Raw genomic sequence first — 20,154 nt, 5'->3', positions numbered from 1 at the left:
TATAGTCTTCTACACGGAATTATAATTGTAAGATATTGAAAATCTTCATAAAAGAAAATGATGTGTTAAAGGTAAACATTTTTCTTCTTTTAATTTAAGGTTTTAGGAATTTGAATAGCTTACAAATAGTTTTAAAGAAACAAACTATAATTTAATGACATTAGCATTTGAAAGTGCTGATAAATCCTAATGAACAAGAGGAAACAAACAAGTAAATAAAAGTTAAATACAATGGAAGTAAGTAAGGAAGGAGTAATATATACGTACTAGCTTTTGCCCGCGACTTCGTTCGCGTGGACTTCAGGTTCGTCCCGTCTAGTCTAGTAATAAGTAAGAAATACGGTAACTAAGCACTGCAGAGCCCTAATCATAGGCCTATAGGTAGCTACTGCAGTATGCTCCTATAAACTACATTTAACGATCTTTTTCCTTCAGCATAAACATGCAGATTCTTCGCTTTGGAAACACGTGAGCAAGCCACATAGAGCTGACCGTGAGAAAAACATGGCGTGCCCAAATGTAGGCCTGCTACCTTCAAGGTTTGACCCTGCGATTTGTTGATCGTCATTGAAAATGCGACTTTTAATGGGAACTGCAGGCGTTTAAAATTGAATGGCAAGTTGTTGGGTATGATTGGGATGCGCGGTATAAGAACATTGTCTCCCTTGGCTTCTCCAGTTAAAATTGTAGCCTTCACTATATGCCTTCCTAATTCGGTAACTCGCAACCGAGTACCGTTGCATAATCTTGGCGCATCCAGGTTACGCATTAACAAAACGGGTACACCTACCTTTAATTCCAACTTGTGTGATGGCACCCCGGACAACTCTAAAGAGTTTAGGAACTCTACGGGATAACTTGTAGTGTCATCGGATGACATAACTGTGTCAATGGAATTATACACTGATGTTTCGCTGTTTATTTCGGCCAAGATTTTTTTATTTATTTTCGCAACAATCTGATTTTTTGGTGCCAATATGGTTCTTTCACACAACCAATTTTCGTCAAGAATATTTTGTTGCAGATTCGGAAAAACTTGTTCAATAAGTTCGTTTTCTGTCTCCACAGCATGACAAAATTGCTGTGTGAAAAGAACCATACCTACTTGGTCGGTGTTTAGGTGGCCTTCACCAATTTCTAGCAGTTTTTGAGCATATGCTCCTGATTCGACATCGCTGAATAACTGGACTCGCATGTTAGTGGTAAGATAAAGCTTTTCAACTTTAGACCACAGATATGAGGCTTTTAGACATGCGTTAATTTCATCTGCTGCAGTGCCTCTCTCGATAATAGGTAAAGTCTGTCTAAAATCCCCTGCCAATAACACTACCACACCACCCATCAACTTTCGATTGCTGTGAATATCTTGTAGACAGCGATCAAGCGCCTCAATGGCGCGTTTGTGTGACATAGTGCACTCGTCCCACACGATCAGCATACATTGTTGCAAGAGGGCGCCACGGGCACTGCTATTACTGATGTTGCACGTTGGGGTTTCTTCGCTCGCCAGATTAAGAGGTAATTTAAAAACCGAATGTGCCGTTCGTCCACCGCTCAGCAATGTTGCAGCGATCCCAGAGGAAGCCACCGCTAATGCAACTTTACGGTCCTTACGAATTTTTGCTAGAAGCAAATTAAGCAAAAATGTTTTACCTGTACCGCCCGGGGCGTCAAGAAAGAAAAGGCCGCCTTTGTCAAGCTCAACTCGTTGTAATATTTTGTTATAAATGTTTTTTTGTTCGGGTAGCAGGCGTGGTTCAGTTTCGCTGACCTGAGCGTCTAATAAAGCAATATCGTAGCTTAGCTCTTTGATCAAATCGGTCGACAACTCTCCTCGACGCTCTGGTGTAGGCATACCGAAGTCAGACAATTTCTTACCGGAAATCGTTATTATTTTGTCCTCTATATGTCTCAGTGCTTCATTGAAACATAGATCATTGTTGACTTGATCCATCCTTTCAAATCTTTGCAAGATATCCTCCGATAATGCAGATTTATACTTATCCCATAGTTGAAGAGGATTGGATAAACCGCAAGTGCATATCAATATTGCAAATAGTTCTCTTATTTGCGAAGGAGAGCGACACAGCACTGCCTCTTCCATTGTGGCATCCCAGTGGTTGTCATCTTCCAACAACCCCAACTTCTCACACGCTTGTCGAAAAGTTTGAAGTTCTTGGCCGTCAACTGTTTTTAGATCCAAAAAGCTAGTGGGGCCCTGTACTACATTCAGCAGCATTCGCAAACAGTAACATTCGAAGTTACTAACATGCACTGTGTAAATGCGCCCAAGAGCATCTCCTGCCTTCACACCTGGCCAGCCGTCGACAGGTGTGCCTTGTAAACGACGTTTCCATTCTTTCGACGACACGTTCCATGTATAGTAGCGGGGTACGTCAACATAAAGTAATGTTTTTGCAAATGCGTCATTTTGGCAAAGCAGGAAAAATGCAGTTAGTGTCGTCTTAGGTGGTGCGGCCATTCTCTCTCTAAAATTGTTTTCAGTGAAGTAAATCCGCTGACCATTAGGCAGATGAACCGCAAGGTGAGTGACTGTTGGGTGTCTTTCATGCAGAGGCAGACCCAAGATCCGCCACGCTGCTTCGTTACTACTAACATATCTACCGGCTCGATACGTTTGCACCTCATCTCTCGGGTCAATATTAACATTCCCTTGCTGTCGAATGTTAAAAATAGCCTGGTCGCTGCCTTTGTTTATATATTTACAAATATATTTTATCGCCTGTACCGTATTGCAGAACTCTACATTTATGTGACAGTTATAAATTTTAGACAGAAGAGGAGAATATGGGACAATCCAGCTATTGTCAACCAATACTTCCTGTGTTCCACCTCGGGTTTTTAGAGTTATCGTACGGCCGCCATCTCCTGGTGTTCTACGCCTGTACAAAGGATAGCCTTTGTCGTTAGTTTGAGTATCTTTCAAAAGCGCCCTTGGATACTTTTTGGTGCATTTTCCTTCTTTCATGCATGGTGATGACGGATTTAGTGCACCACAGGGACCGTGAATCATATTTTTGGTTACAGTATCGTAGAGTTTTCGATCACTTTCTGGATTTGGTATCTCCGCACTTATGACTTCATCAATTTGGTTGGGGCGTAATTTTTCCGTCAACCACAGCAGTAAGTGCACGTGAGGCAGACCTCTTTTTTGCCACTCGATCGAGTACATGAAACACTTCATATCTCCAAATATTTTACCTTTTGTAAGTAGAGCAACCAATTTTTGTACTTTTATTTTAAATAACCTGGCTGTTAAGTCATGTCTGTCTGTTGCATTTTGACCTGGAATGAGCTCTTTAGTAATTTCTGGCCAAGCGGGATTACATGTCATTGTAATAAACAGATCAGGCCTCCCGTAGTTACGCACGTATGTGAACGCATCCTGCGTGTACTCATGAAGATATCTCGGGCTATTTACAAATGACGATGGGAGTATTACCAATTGACCCAAATTGTTTGGATCTAAATTCGCATCATTCCTGACCGCGTCTTGTAAATGTATATAGTTTTCTGCTCGCAGTTTTGTTTGGTTTAAAGCAATAAACCTTAAGCGCTCACTCTCCACTTTGACATACATGTCCACCAAAAACTGAAGCAAGAGAAGCCTACATCGAAGCAATAAATTAAAATTGTTGCGACGTACCATCATATGATATGCATAAAAGTCTTTGCACGACACTTTTTTGTTCGGTATAGGCTGTTTTGTAACTGGGTTTGTCTGAGGAATATCAAAACTGTACCCCTCTTGTCCTTTCCAAAAAATTATCGGGTACTCGAGAGCATCATAAAATCTATGAGTGTCCGGAACTCTAGTAAGCCGGCCATCGTGCGCCTGAATAACAATGTCCCGAGACGCAGTTTGTTCAGTACTAACTACTACGGCAGCTATTTCGTTTGTGGTCGGGGCATTGAATCGTCTTTCGTGTTCACCACGTGGTACACGATCTGGGTGTATCACGACCTTGTAATTATCGCTAGTCACTCTATCTTTAGCCATTTTAAATTCATGCACTAAAACGTTGTGATCATGTAGAACTTTTTGTATTTTTTGAACTGTGTTTCTTTCCACACCTGGTACGTACTCAGAACGCCTATCAACTTGTGCTTCCTCATCACCCATGAAATAAACTTGCAAAAATTTTGGTTGCGTATTAGCAGCAGGAAGCAAAGAGCCAATTGTGTGGTATATTTGCCCTTGGATTGTAAAAGTCGGGCAAAATCCTGGCATCGACACAATGTTATCAGCTCCAAAAGATGTCATATGGAAGCATGTATTGTATTTTCTTATGTTTTTTAAAAAACGGCGAGACTCATCTGTTTCATTTGAAAAAAGTTCTTTAAGAGGTTCAACACGCTCGTCTATTGAAGGAAGAACTACTTTTCCTCCCGAACAACACATGCCTGCAGCTTCCTCTTTCCATTTAAGAGCACCGCAAAATCTGCATTCTTTATTCATCGCTTCTATTTTTATAAGCTTGTGGCTTTCGTAATCAAGAGTTTCATCGTACTCAAATGCAGCTTTATCAAATACTCCCCACGCGTTTCTTGTAAATATTAATCGTCGCTGTTGTGCCCTTTCAGCAACAGCGCATCTGCGAGCTTCAGCAGCTTCAACAGTTTCAGTAGCTCTTTGGGACCCTATGTAAGTCGCTTGCTGAAGACGCCGAGCTTGAGACTGTTCGGGTGTCTCTGCAGCCCGTTGAGATGCTAGATACTCAGCATGCTGTCGACGTCTATCTTGGGACCGCTCTGGTGTCTCAGCAGCTCTTTGAGCTGCCTCACGCTCTGCTTGTTTAAGTCTTCGCAGTTCGGCTTGTGGAAACGTCTCGTTAAGTCTAGCTACTTTCATAGTTCGAGCTTTATTAGAGCTTTGGGAAAGATTAGACTTACGCTTTCGCGGCATAATTCTTAAGTACGTGTTGTTTCTATACTTCCAAAAAATACAGTACGGTAGTTATTGTTATGATTGTACTTTAATGCAATCCTTGCCTATTTAATTAACCTATCTATATAGTAATTCAATTATCAATGAAGTAATTCGTTATAATTAACCTATTTATATAATTTGTTATAATTAACTGTAAGTAACCTATCTATATAGTAATTGAATTATCAATGAAGTAATTCGTTATATAATTAACCTATTTATATAATTTGTTATAATTAACTGTAAGTAACCTATCTATATAGTAATTGAATTATCAATGAAGTAATTCGTTATATAATTAACCTATTTATATAATTTGTTATAATTAACTGTAAGTAACCTATCTATATAGTAATTGAATTATCAATGAAGTAATTCGTTATATAATTAACCTATTTATATAATTTGTTATAATTAGCTGTAAGTAACCTATCTATATAGTAATTGAATTATCAATGAAGTAATTCGTTATATAATTAACATATTTATATAATTTGTTATAATTAACTGTAAGTAACCTATCTATATAGTAATTGAATTATCAATGAAGTAATTCGTTATATAATTAACATATTTATATAATTTGTTATAATTAACTGTAAGTAACCTATCTATATAGTAATTGAATTATCAATGAAGTAATTCGTTATATAATTAACCTATTTATATAATTTGTTATAATTAACTGTAAGTAACCTATCTATATAGTAATTGAATTATCAATGAAGTAATTCGTTTATAATTAACCTATTTATATAATTTGTTATAATTAACTGTAAGTAACCTATCTATATAGTAATTGAATTATCAATGAAGTAATTCGTTATATAATTAACCTATTTATATAATTTGTTATAATTAACTGTAAGTAACCTATCTGTATAGTAATTGAATTATCAATGAAGTAATTCGTTATATAATTAACCTATTTATATAATTTGTTATAATTAACTGTAAGTAACCTATCTATATAGTAATTGAATCATCAATGAAGTAATTCGTAAAAATGAAGTATCTTTTTGTACGTGTAACTCCTAACCAAAAAGAAACCTGGCAATAACTAACCTTAGGCCTATATTACTTAAAGTAGGCGACCATACGTTTTTATCAAATCGCTAGTGCCTTGAAAATTCGCAAAACGGACACAACCGTCAACGACGTCTGCCCTCACGCGTCTGCCCGCGTTCGGGTCGCACACTCAGCGATGAGCCACTTCTTCCCCACCGCACCTACCCCGCTCCCCCCACGCCCCGTTCGCCTGGCGCCGCTGCCGGTATTTATCACCGAAACGGTATTTATCGCCGAAATTGCTATGACTCTGCATTTTAAATCTGTGATATCTTCGAAAATATTTATTTAATTTACATGCTGTAAAAAGCCATATTGATCTTTATTAAATGCACAATGTATTTAAGATACTTAATTGGATAAGGATTAATACTGTATTGCTTAAAATCGCTTCGTAAATAAGCCATTATTTCTCGTACAAAGTAAAGGATAAAAAATGGTTATTGTGGGTTATTCCTAAGAGATAAACATATACCATACATAGACCTTTTTAAATTGTACAATACTGTAGTAAATTGTTTTGATCTATCTTGTAGGATTCAGTCAGCGTTTGCAATGTAAGCGCAAAAAATGTGTTTTTTTTTACGACCTCACATTAAAAACCTCAAAAATTGTAGCCTATGTGTTATTCTGATGTATAAACTATATTGTGGTAAAGTTTCATTCAAATCCATTCAGTAGTTTTTACGTGAAAGAGTAACAAACATCCATACATCCATACTTACAAACTTTCGCCTTTATAATAGTAGTAGGATTATGAAGTACCAGGTGTTCATAAAGCTACAGAATACTATTACACAATTTGCTACGGGGATGCTACGAAAACCCAGAGAATTGGTTCTACGATAAACATACAAATATGCATTTCAAAGGGTTAATAGTGCAGACGTTGTGACAAACATGCATGCACGAACTAAGGCGAAACTATATTTTAGTGTCGGCTATCATGAAGAAAGGAATTCCCGTTTTCAAAATTAAATCAAACTAAGATATCTAAAATCAGAGAGCATAAAGGGCAATTGTATCAGGCTTACTGAAAACTAATGTAAAAAACAATTTTTTTTCTTCTGAGATTTTCTTAGACATACATTTTGTAACAATATATTTTGTCAATCTTAAAAGTCTGCCTTACATACATATCTTGAAAACTAAGAGCAGTGGGTAGTCGTATCAGTATTGTATACAAATCAGAATACTTAAGTCTGTTCTCCTAGTATGCAACGTTATCAAAAACGTGAGTCCCATATTATGTATTTATACGTAACTGTAGTCAGGTCAATAAAGTTTTACTTTTCACAGCAATCATGAAACATATTGTACAACTCCTTCAGACTTATGAAGTCCTGGTTCCCGCACTATGAAACAAACGTGACCAATTTTCGAAGTTCTGGTGATTCCTTTGTAGCAAGCAACCATGATCAATTGACAGACGAGATGAAAATGAAATCATATACATATTTTCTAATCAGAAAATACATATATGTCGAAGTACGGTCCAGGCCGTGGTTATGCGGCTAACACCTGATTATTTCAACTACCGACAATTATTAGTTTTTTGAATAATAAGAACTACGCCGTTATATATGTTTTTTTTTTCAGTAAATTTTAGTCAAAATTGATTAAGTGTATATTTCGAAGTAGAGAGACGAAAGTGGCTGTACGAACTTAGTGCCTTATCATTTATAGAAAAAGAAATGCCCGCTTCGAAAGTAAATTTTTTTTTATTGGTCTCGTACCGCAACTCATAACATCGTACCAGGGAAACATAAATCTATGAAGGTGATGTTTCACTATGAATTGAGAGTGAAATTTGTGCTATATGAACATATTGGGACGGACGTGTGTTTTAAATATTTCATATCAATATATATTGATATTTATTTGTTTGTGTGTGTTCGTGTGTCATGGCCTAATTTACATTAATAAGAGCTTATTTATTTATTATTTTTTTCCCGTTATTCTTATGAATATAATTTTGTTCTTGTGATATATAAGTTTCTTTTGCGTGTTCCGGAAATCTTGCATTATGGAAGTGAATTTTGCTTTCATAAAATAATTTGCATTATTTTCAAGTTCGTAGAGCAGTGGACCATCGTCGTTCCGTATTGCATACAAAACATGATTCCTGAATTAATGTTCATCTGTAATACAAGGTTATAAGGTCAGGGTATATAAAACTATCAAGGTGATCTTTCTCCGCTTTAATCTCATGCTTATGTTTGCCCGTTGTTAATTTTTTTGGGTAATTTTAAGTGTTGCATTGCATTGCATTGCAAAGATTTCAAGTTTTGTAGAAAAAAAGGATAAGAGATCATAAATTATTAAAATTAATTTAGAGTCATCTCAGAGTCTCAGAATTCCAAAGCACCGAGAGAATTTTTTCAGCTTTGTCTAAAAAAGCCTGATTATAAATATAAATTATAAATACGTACACATTTACATACATATATACTTATATATTAATATTATACATAATATCTCTACAAAATATTTGAAGCGTAGTAGTACTCTTTTCCTTTAGTGACTTTACTAGTGCCCTTATTACTAAAATAAACGTGAGTACCTAATAATATCTTGCATTCACATTCATAGACGATTCACGACGAGCAATTTTTTTATATTCTCAAGGTATTTTTTTTTTATTTTGTAAACCTTGATCAGAAAGGAATTTTATACAAAATAACCAATCGGACCATACTTTCTACAAAAAGAATTAATCCAGAAAAATTTCAATGTAATTTTCAAACTGTCTGTTTAATGCAGAGATGATTCTCAATAAAAATAATTAATCAATCTAGAAAAGAAAAGTCGATGGATCTCCTTCACAAAGCTGATTTTGATTTATTGATTGATTTCATAACACCGCCGCAACTCACTAACTAACTCACTAACATCTTACCAGGAGAACATAAAACCAAGCCGATGATGCTTCACGGGAAGATAAAAGTGAAACTTTTCATTCATATGTATTTATTACACATTAAACTTATGTTTGTGGGTCGGTCATTATTATGTTTCTGTGAGCTTGTGCTGACTGGCATTATCGATTTTTCATCCTATTGCTTTTAAAATGTAGTGATTCACAGCGATACGCTAGTCACAATCAGCTGACTCTCACTGCTATGGAATGTCTGCCTCCATCTGCCGCTAGAAGATTGAGGTCATAATTAAAAGAAAAAAAAACAAATATTTACAATTATCTCTACTTGTACTATGTATCAGTCTAACATCGTATTTGTCATAAAACTTAATAAATACTCCATTGCATAGTAATTCCGTAAAAAAAATAAATTCAAACAAGAAAATTCAAATTTTCGAGAAAAAGAAACAAAAAATTCAAAGAAAGTTTTCTGAACCATTGCCTCTCAATTTATGTTCTCCTGGTTGACAGTGTTATGAACAACGTGACTGTTACGTTCTGTTACCTAACTCGAAACATCTTACCAGGAGAACATAAAACTGTGTAGTTAGTTCTATAGTGTGCTTTTGCTACGAAATACTCGTGTCTTATGATTTCCTGGTTTCCCATCCGCTGAGATAAACGTGACTGACTGTGGCTTGTTTGTTTGTTTGTTGTTTGTTTGTTTGTGTTGTTTGCTTGCTTGTTTCGTTTGCACAACAAACTACGTGAAGTTTGTTACGTACGCGCTACATATTATAAAATAAATGAACATTGCCGGGGCAACATCGTTGTATGGATAAGATATCATATAACAAGTAACGCCGCTGACTCCGCGGAACGAACACCAAGCCGTGTGAACCAGAAGATTCCTGATACCAAACAAGCTATGGAATGGGATTGCTATCCTAACATCGGGGCAATCATGTAGTCTTAGGTATAGGTTATAAGTTTTAATATATAATTTTTATTATAATATACATATAAGTAAGTTTCGTAGTTTTCCTGGAACCTCCGGTTGCCACCTTATATAATTAGTTACTTCTTTATTTGGTGACTGGGGAGTTGGTTTAAAACGTTAAAAAAACCGTTTTGAAATTTTGTGAGTAACTTTATTTTATAAATTTAAACTACTTACTTTTTTTAAAATAATACTGTGGAATATTTGATTATTTCATAATAGAAGGCAAATTTCGTCTCAACTTCCATATTAAATAAATAATAAATAAAAGAGAAAGTATTATCTCCTTGAAAATCATCTGCTCACAGGCATTGCATTTAAATGAGGGCTTGCGAAAAAAAAATGTCTCAAGTATCATGAAGAAAAGGAATTCCCGTATTCCCGTATAATTAACTCAAAAAAAGGGTGAATAAGACCGAATGACAAACTCCAAAATTCTGTTTACCACGAGACTTCACATTGGCTCCTTTCTATAAATAAAATGATCGTTTTAAATCTTTAAAGACTTACTAAATAATTCTTTAAAAATTTTAAGGATATTTTCACTATAATATTGTTTAACAAAGTTTTCTAAGTAGATCTTAATCCAACAAATGACAACTAAAAGGATGTGCAGTCTTGTCAATTTGCAGCTATTATAAGTTTCGAATTACTTGTGGTATTAGAAATCGGTGGCGGGAATAGGGGTTGTTTTATTTCAACAAAATTATATTCATTTATACGTTGAAGCAATCGCATGAAAAGCTTCTTAAAAGCGATATCACATGGCATAAAGGGCAATTGTACCAAGCGTGGTGGTTTCAGTGTGGTCATAATTTTATATTTCTTCACAACTGGAAAAATACATATGTGAATATACTTATATATATGTTCTCTTTGTTTTCGTAGTATTCTCGTACCACTCTCGTAGCATTGTGCCTTAAGATTATGAATACCTAGAACTTCATTTTATGAAATAAAGTTTGTTTCTTCGTAGTTTTTTTTTTCTTATGAAACGAATAAAACAAAGAAAAAATATATATTTTTAAAATTTTAAAAACTATAAATATACTTTTATATATAACAAAACATGTATATGAATGATAAATAATAAAAATAAATCAAAAGGGTTATACGTAGAAAAAGTGAATTGTTTGAAATATACATACACAGATTACTTTCAACTAAAGCAGAAAGAAGCTTGTTTCAATAGTTATTCTGTCTGGTGACTCTGAGTTCCCACTGAATTTACTATCGGAACATAAACAGAACAAGGATATTCTATTATTTCTTTTATTTCGGTTTAAGGAGTTTGACAATGTGTAAATTTTAATGATATGAAGTGTACATTGAAGTTGTACGAGTACATATTCTTATGAATTCTTAGATTTCGAAGCGTCCTCGTATCAATTGATACCATAGTACTTTACCTTTATAAAACTACATGGTGCTCCTTACTAAAGGTAGTCTGTTAAAGTAATCGTAAAACAAGTCACGTTTCTACATCGCGGTATCAGTTAACACAGAATGTCTGGAGGTGTTTTAGTTCATATTGCACATAAATGTAATAAATAAATAATAATTAATATATAATATATTGTAATACTAAATATTGTACTAAATTCCTAAATATTAAACAGTCTCAAAATACTAGCTATAGGTTGTATTCGCAAATTTTTGTAGATCTCCGAAATGGATCTGATAAACACGTCTTATTATGAACTAAACGTGAATATTGGCTTCGAGATTGCCATGACAGCGTCGTGACGCCACGAGAGCGACTTAATGCTTTTCCTAGTATAGACTCTATAGTTACTTTATTGAGTAATTGGCCCCATGCTGTAAAGAAAAAAAATAAATTCAAATAATTTAATCTAGTAAAATTTTGATATGGTTTTGAAAGCGTTTTTGGTTTTGGTTTCTGAAAGTCATTTCAAACAAGCTAATGATGTCAGTAGCAGAAAATTTTGTAATAAAATAATTTCAAAATAAAATCAACTATTTAATCATTTATATTTTGCATTGTATTTCGAGTCTTCAATCCAAATTCTTTCACTCAATTAATATTCACGGCTTAAAAACTACTCTTTCCAAATATAACTCAAAACTTGTCCGACGTTGATAAATTTGTTAATTTGTAATTTTTTTAATCATACATAAAGTATGAAAATATTTAACACCTAAATAAGATTCGGTTTTTTATGTTTATAAAACCACCTGTCTTTCTTTATCCATATTTACATTTTGCTGGATGATGCACGTTCCTTTTAAAACAAGTTAAAATTTAAAAACAAATTGTGAACCGTAGTTTCAAGTCACGTTTATTGCGTATTATGAAGTACCAGATGTTCATAAAGCTACAGAATACTATTACTAAAACAGAATATTATTATTAAAACTAAGGCGAAACTATATTTTAGTGTCGGCTATCATGAAGAAAGGAATTCCCGTTTTTAAAATTAAATCAAACTAAGATATCTAAAATCAGACAGCATAAAGGGCAATTATATCAGGCTTACTGAAAACTAATGTAAAAAACAGTTTTTTTTCTTCTGAGATTTTCTTAGACATACATTTTGTAACAATGTATTTTGTCAATCTTAAAAGTCTGCCTTACATACATATCTTGAAAACTAAGAGCAGTGGGTGGTCGTATCAGTATTGTATACAAATCAGAATACTTAAGTTTGTTCTCCTAGTATGCAACGCTATCAAAAACGTGAGCCCCTACTATGTATTTATACGTAACTGTAGTAAGGTCAATAAAGTTTTACTTTTCACAGCAATCTTGAAAATTATTGTACTACTCCTTCAGACTTATGAAGTCATGGTTCCCGTACTATGAAACAAACGTGACCAATCTTCGAAGTTCTGGTTGGTTCCTTTGCAACCATGATCAATTGATAGACGAGATGAAAATGAAATCATTCATATACATGTTTTCTAATCAGAAAATAAATAATAAAATATTTAATTAATTAATATAATATTAATTGATTTAGATTATTATTAATCAATGTTTTTCAAATACACGTATGTCGGAGTAGGGTCCAGGCCGTGGTTTTTAAAAAGTGTGACGCCAGCATAACTGACATCATCAATGACTTTATTCTTGATTGTAGACCAACATTGTTGTGACTACACTTACACAAGTGGCTACGCAGGTGGTTATGCGGCTGACACCTGATAATTTCAACTACCCTCAATTATTAGTTTTTCAAATAATAAGAATTACACCGACATATGTTTTTTTTCAGTTAATTTTAGTCAAAATTGATTCGAAGTGGAGGGACGAAACTAAGTGCCATTATCATTTATAGAAAAAGAAATGCCAGCTTCGAAAGTTAAATTTTTTGTACTGGTCTCGTAGCTCCAACGGAACTCATAACATCCTACCAGGGAAACATAAATCTATGAAGGTGATGTATCACTATGAATTGAGAGTGAAATTTATGCTATATGAACATATTGGGACAGACGTGTGTTTTAAATATTTCATATATTGAATATATATTGATATTTATTGATATTTATTTGTTTGTCTATGTTCGTGTGTCATAACCCAATTACATTTATTAGAGCTTATTTATTTATTAATTTTTTCCTGTTATTCTTATGAATATATTTTTGTTCCTATCATATATAAGTTTCTTTTGCGTGTTCCTGAAATCTCGTTTTATGGAAGTGAATTGAATTCATAAAATAATTTGCATTATTTTCAAGTTCGTAGAGCAGTGGACGATCATCGTTCAGTATTGCATACAAAACATGATTCCTCAATTAATGTTCATCTGTAATACAAGGTTATAAAGTCAGGGTATATAAAAATTTTAATTATTATTATAAAACTATTAACTATTATTATTTATTATCACTAAGGTGATCTTTCTCCCCATTAATCTCAAGCTCTAGTTGGTTTGTATAATTTTAAGTTTCATATATTTTTTATTAAAATTATTAATAAATGCTAGATTTATTAATAATTTTATTCAATGCTTCCAATTTGCGTGTAACTTAATTATAACTGTAATTAACTGTATGATGATAACTTTAATAAACTCAGTTTAACGTATGAGAAGAAATGTGGGAAAAATTCCTCTAGCTAAGCTGTATTGGTTGCATAACACCAACTCATAACATCCTACTAAGAGAACATACAACCGCGTAGGTGATGTTTCACAAGGGGGTGGAAGTGAAACTATCTATCTATATTTAATATAGTCTACTTGTTTGTGTGATGGTTGTCTTTTATGTATGTGTAAGTTTGGTATGACTGGCTTGCTAGCTGGCTCTTTGATAATTACGAATATTGACATCGCACTATTATTTATTCTTACTTCAAAGTTAAATTCATAACGAGGGCAAAGTGGACAGAAAATTCAAAATAGTTTAGTTTTTCCCTGAGTTATTCACTAAACACAAATTGTATTCAAAATTTTGAAGCTTCTATATAAACTAGAAGCGCCTTACAGTTTGGATGATGGGTCAGTCAGTGAATGAAAAAATTTAACAAAACTAAGAACTTTGTCTAGTTGTAATGCTTGAGTTACTTTTTTCTTGCTTACCAGAAATATAGGCGTCAAGTTTAATGCGAAATGTACTTATAGGTCGAAAATGTCCCGAAATAATTTGAGAAAAGTGTAATACGGCCATGCCGCTTTTTTATTTTTGCTCGACTTGGCGGTTCACTATCGTACAAACAGGTAAATTTTACAATTCATTTTTCAGACAATATCGAATTTTATCTATAGTAACAAAATAGTTTTAAATCCAATCACCACTTCAATAAGTCAATATATATTTTTAGTTATAATTATTTAAAATAATTTAAATTGTGATATTCTTGATGATTCTAAGCTTAACGATATTTATATTCTAATATTTATTGGAAACTCTTATGATGGTTAAACTAGCGCCATCTGTATATTTGTTATAATAGTGTAAATTAATGTTAATAATGTTTCTGTACAGTAATTTAAATGTCCAAATACTTGACAATTGGTTTTATAATTTATAATGAGAGCTTCTGCATGTTTTACGTAATGTTCAGTGTTTTATAATTTTATGGAAACTCTTATGAGGGAAACTAGCGCCCTCTGTATGATATTGTAACTTACCCTCACCTAAAAATGTTACCTTTGAATATTATAAATAGGATGTAAGTGCTAGACTGGGGGATTTCTGGTACGAGTTGTGGAGCAATAGACATCTAAGTGGAAGTACTGCCTTATTTATTTCTAACAATATGTACAAATTTCTATTTAATTAATGTCGGCTAGGTATGCGTGTTCATATTGTATCATATCTTAGGTCTATCCAACGACGATCCCTATGTACACTACGAGGTTCTCTAACCTCTCGCACAAATTGGTAGATTTAAAATTCTCTCTTTAGATAAACGAAATGTATGTAATGAGACTAGTATTTTTCGGATAAACTACGCGTGATTTATTTTTGTAAAAAACTACATACTCCCGACGATTCGGTTACTTTTCAGCAACCGTGATCACATCTGACATCTCGTCTGCCCGTGATCACGGTTGCTGAAAAGTAACCGAAACGTCGGGAGTATGTAGTTTTTTACAAAAATAAATCACGCGTAGTTTATCCGAAAAATACTAGTTTCATTACATACATTTCGTTTATCTAAAGAGAGAATTTTAAATCTACCGATTTGTGCGAGAGGTTACAGAACCCCGTAGTGTACATAGGGATCGTCGTTGGATAGACATAAGATATGATACAATATGAACACGCATACCTTTTTTTTTTTTTTTTTTTTTATAAAGGGGAAATCATCATATGACCCCTCTTGTCCTGGGTGGGGCAAGAGGGAGTGTCAGACTCTTACTGACTAAAGACCCCCCCGTACCTTCTCCTGCTCCGAGCCAGGCCGCGGTACATCATTTCGCTTGCACCCGCAACCCGGCTTGCCAACGGCTCTCGGGCCCCATCTGTGGTGGTCAGATGTCTCTTTGAGGCGCGCGCGGTACGCTACGCGCCGTACGCTTAGGTCTGGTTCTGATCGGGCGACAAGCTACCCTTGCTCGCCGTCCGCAGACCCGCGCTTACGGTGGCTGAAGGTCATCTCGCGATCCCCAACGCCTGGAGCGTCCCCTGCAGCGTCTGGCGCGTGAAGAGGATCGTTCCCTCATGCGCTCCGCGTCCTCCTTAGCTAGCATGACTGCTTCGCAAAAGGAGGAGACGGCTTCCCAGTGCCTCTTGCTCCGCACCATGGCCTGAACTAAAGCCGCACGCGAGAGGTCACCGCCGCCGATGGCTACCCTGAGGACACGGCGGTGCTCAGCCCAAGCTGGGCACTCCGCCACCGTATGCTCCACCGTGTCCTCTGGCTGGTCGTCGCAATGTCGACACCCGGGCGTCTCCTCCCTTCGTATCCGAAACAGGTACCTCCCAAAACATCCGTGCCCGGAAAGCACCTGCGTCAGGCGGAAGGTGAGCACGCCGTAGCGTCTCTCCAGCCACTCCTCAAAGATTGGTTTTACCGCTGCGATAGTAGCGAGCCCAGCCTTCGGCTGAGACAATCGTTCCTTCCACTGTGTCATGAGATCACGCTGGAGTTCATCTTGCCACGCTCTGATCTGGCACGGCAGCGGAGCTTGGCCCTGGCGACAAGCTTCAGCACGCAAACTGAAGACCTGCGCAAGCGCCTTCGCCTCTAGATCCCAGGGCGGTGATCCGGCAAGGAGGTTCGCAGCCTCTCCGGAAATAGTGCGATAACCACGGATTATCCGAATGGCCATAACCCTCTGGGACGCGATCAGCGTACGAGCTGGACGCCGGCTCAGATTTAGCGCCCACACAGGGGCTCCGTAGAGGACCATGGACTGCATGATTCCCAAATATAACCTCCGGCAGGAGGCATTCGGACCCCCAAGTTAGGAAGGAGCCGCTTGAGCGCAGCCCCTGTCCGTTCCAGCTTAGGAGCCAAACGTCGGAAGTGTTCCGCGAAGTTCCACCGGCTATCGAGGACAAGACCTAGGTACTTCATCGTCGACCTGACGCCGATGGTAACCCCTCCCGCCGTTATTCAGACCCACCTGCAGGTGGTGCATTCCGCTGGCTGTAAAAGCTCATGGCCTCGGACTTATGGAGCGCCACCTCGAGTCCTAACTGCCGGATCTTAGAAACGAGTGTTTCAACTGCACATGTCATCAGGTTGGCCGCCGCCTGGTGCGACCTCCCATTGGCTAGCACCAGCGTGTCGTCAGCATAACAAACCACTCTGACGCCTCCGGGAAGGTCGGTGCGCAGCACCCAGTCGTACCCGATACTCCACAAGAGCGGGCCCAGAACCGAGCCCTGTGGAACACCGCGCGACATATCTCTGCGCTTCCACTCGCCTCGCTGACCAGGGTAGATGACAGACCTCTCCATCAGGTAAGCCTCGACTACACGGCGGAGGTAGGTAGGCACCCGGTGATATCGGAGTGCCTCTAGGATGCAGCTCCAGGGCAGCGAGTTGAAGGCGTTTGCGATATCCAGAGACATCGCCACGACAACCCTCCCTCTGGCCACTGCAGACCCCGTCGTGAGGTCCCTCACGCGCATGATTGCATCTACCGTGGAACGCCCTTTGCAAAAACCGAACTGGTTGTCTGCTAGATCCGGCCCTCTGCCGGTCAGGTGCGCGACGAGGCGGTTCGAAAGTATTCTTTCGAAGAGCTTTCCCACCTCATCCAGCAGCATGATAGGCCGGTACGCGGACGGAGAGTCCGCAGGGCGGTCCGGCTTCCTCACGAGAACCAGTTTACCTGTCTTCCAAGACAGCGGGAACTGGCCCCTCTCCAAACATGCACTGAAGAGACCAATTAGTCGAGGCTTTAAAGGCTCCGACGCCAAGATCCATGCCTTAGCAGGCAGACCGTCAGGTCCTGGGGCGGTTTTCTTGGTGCCCAATCGCCGCACCGCTGCTCTCAATTCTACCTCGGTCACCACCGGAGTACTGTCGTCATCCTCGTCAGAATCCGCATAAGGCACTCCAGGTTGCGGAGTCATTGTCGGAGGGGTGTACTCCCTTTGCAGTCGGGGGAATAATGTGCTCACCACTGCCTCCACCACCTCCGGCCGAAGTGTCTGAGTTAGCGGTTGAGCCATGGTGCGAAGTTTATTCCGCACCATTCGATAAGGCTGTCCCCACGGGTCTCTGTTCAGACTCTCCAGCATCTCCTGGCGGGCCTGGTCTTTGGCCCGCCGGATTTCCACCCTGAGAGTAGCTTTCGCAGCCCTGTACTCCTCGTACAATTCCGCCTGTCTAGTTTCAGCGTCCAGAACCTGAATGCGGAGCTTGCGGTGCCTGGTGTATCGGCGTCGCGCTGCGATGCACTCACCGCGTAGAGCAGCCAGTTTCCGAGACCACCAATACACTTGCCCCTTGCGCTGACCTGGCCGGACCCGAGGCATCGCTACGTCACACATCCTGGACATGGCGTCCTGGAGCCATCTTGCCTCCTCATTGACTTCGGCAGGCCTTTCTGGTGGAATTACCCAGGCCTGCACAATTGCGGCTTCGAGAAACAACTCTCGGTCTAGCTGCCTCAGGGCCCATCGCGTTCCACAGGGCGCCTGCCTGACCGGCGGGTCTTCGGACTCGGCAAAGACGTCGAACCGGATATACCGGTGGTCGGAATACGTCTCCACGTCCTCCATGACGCGCCAGTCAACGACGCGCGATGACAGAGTTGGGCTGGCAAACGAGATGTCCACCACCGACTCACCCTGCATCCGCACGCACGTAGGCACAGAACCCTGGTTTAGAATAACGAGGCCTGTCTCTAAAGCCCAGTCTTCCACCATCCTACCCCGTACGTCGGTGAGCCGAGAACCCCAAGCCAAGTTCTTGGCATTGAAGTCCCCTAGGACGAGCACAGTGAGAGAACGGAACTCGTTAACGACGTTAACCAAATCCCTAAGGGAGTTGTGAAACTCGGAGAGAGATCGGTTCGGAGAGAAGTAAACGCCCACCACAGCGATATCTCCAAACCGAGCAGCAACGCAGCCCCTGCTTCTCTGAGGCCTCTCTAGGGTCGGGGTGCCATTGGTAGCCGACGAGATGATAGTCACCGAGTCATCCAGGTCCACCACCCAGTGATCGTTGGGTGGAACGAAGTACGGCTCTGAGACTACAGCGACATTTATCGACCACTCCGCCATGCTCTGGAGCAGAAGATCCTGAGCAGCAGCGCAGTGGTTAATATTCGCCTGAAGTATGCGTAATGGAGCCATTATTAACAGTCCATCACGGCCTCCTCCGTGGTGGCAGCGGCGATAGCAGCAGTATCGGGAGTGGTGGCGACTGCGGCAACGGCGGCGGGAACAACAGCAGAGTCAACGTTGGAGGCAGAGAACTTACCCCTGCCCCTGGATTTGACGGGAGGGGAGCAGGACTTGCCCCCTACCCGATGGTCAGCCGGCTTGCCGGCGGCTGCACATGCATCACAGTGCAGCGGGGCAGTGCACGAACTAGCCCTATGACCGGGTTGACCACAGCGGAAGCAGAGATCGCTGCGGTCCACCTCCGAGGTGCATTTAGCGCTCACATGGTCCCCAATGTGGCATCGGAAGCACCTTAGAGGTCGGGGCTCCAGCAGCCTCACCTGCGCCGAAACCCAGCCCACCAGGAGCCTTTTAACCTCTTTTATTCTCTTGGCCGCTGTGACGGGACAGCTAACCACAACTGTTCGTAGTCCCGTACAATATGAACACGCATACCTAGCCGACAATAATTAAATAGAAATTTTGTACATATTGTTAGAAATAAATAAGGCAGTACTTCCACTTAGATGTTTGTTGCTCCACAACTCGTATCAGAAATCCCCCACTCTAGTACTTACATCCTATTTATAATATTCAAAGGTAATATAAAACCAATTGTCAAGTATTTGGACATTTAAATTACTGTACAGAAACATTATTAACATTAATTTACACTGTTATAACAAATATACAGATGGCGCTAGTTTAACCATCACAAGAGTTTCCAATAAATATTAGAATATAAATATCGTTAAGCTTAGAATCATCAAGTATATCACAATTTAAATTATTTTAAATAATTATAACTAACACTCGGCCTTTCCTGATTCACAAATTTACGACCTCGTAATGGTATTGTGAACTATGTTACAATTTAAAATATCAATTTCCAGGTTTGTAAAAGTCCTAGAATCAAAAATTGAGGTTGTTTTTATTGAAGAAATTTTATAACTGTAAATAACAACTTATTTTCCAAAAATATTTTACTGCATGTATAGTACAAACTTCATGATATTAATG

General features: G+C 38.5%; 1 protein-coding gene across 1 annotated transcript; it reads right to left on the bottom strand.

Moving 5' to 3' along the window:
* Nucleotides 1–385: 385 nt before the first annotated feature.
* LOC133320657 (uncharacterized) lies at nt 386–4,873 on the bottom strand. The gene has a single exon (XM_061529285.1). The coding sequence runs from the start codon at nt 4,871–4,873 to the stop codon at nt 386–388; it is 4,488 nt and encodes a 1,495-aa protein (XP_061385269.1).
* Nucleotides 4,874–20,154: the final 15,281 nt, after the last annotated feature.

This window comes from Danaus plexippus, unplaced genomic scaffold, assembly GCF_018135715.1.
Source record: "Danaus plexippus unplaced genomic scaffold, MEX_DaPlex mxdp_44, whole genome shotgun sequence".
Taxonomy (NCBI): Eukaryota; Metazoa; Arthropoda; class Insecta; order Lepidoptera; family Nymphalidae; genus Danaus; species Danaus plexippus.
The sequence above is the reverse complement of the archived record's forward strand: the minus strand, read 5'-3'. Positions and strand labels throughout refer to the sequence as shown.

Excerpts from the sequence above, each read along its gene's own strand:
- LOC133320657 (XM_061529285.1), bottom strand. The coding sequence starts at position 4,873 with ATGAAAGTAGCTAGACTTAACGAGACGTTTCCACAAGCCGAACTGCGA.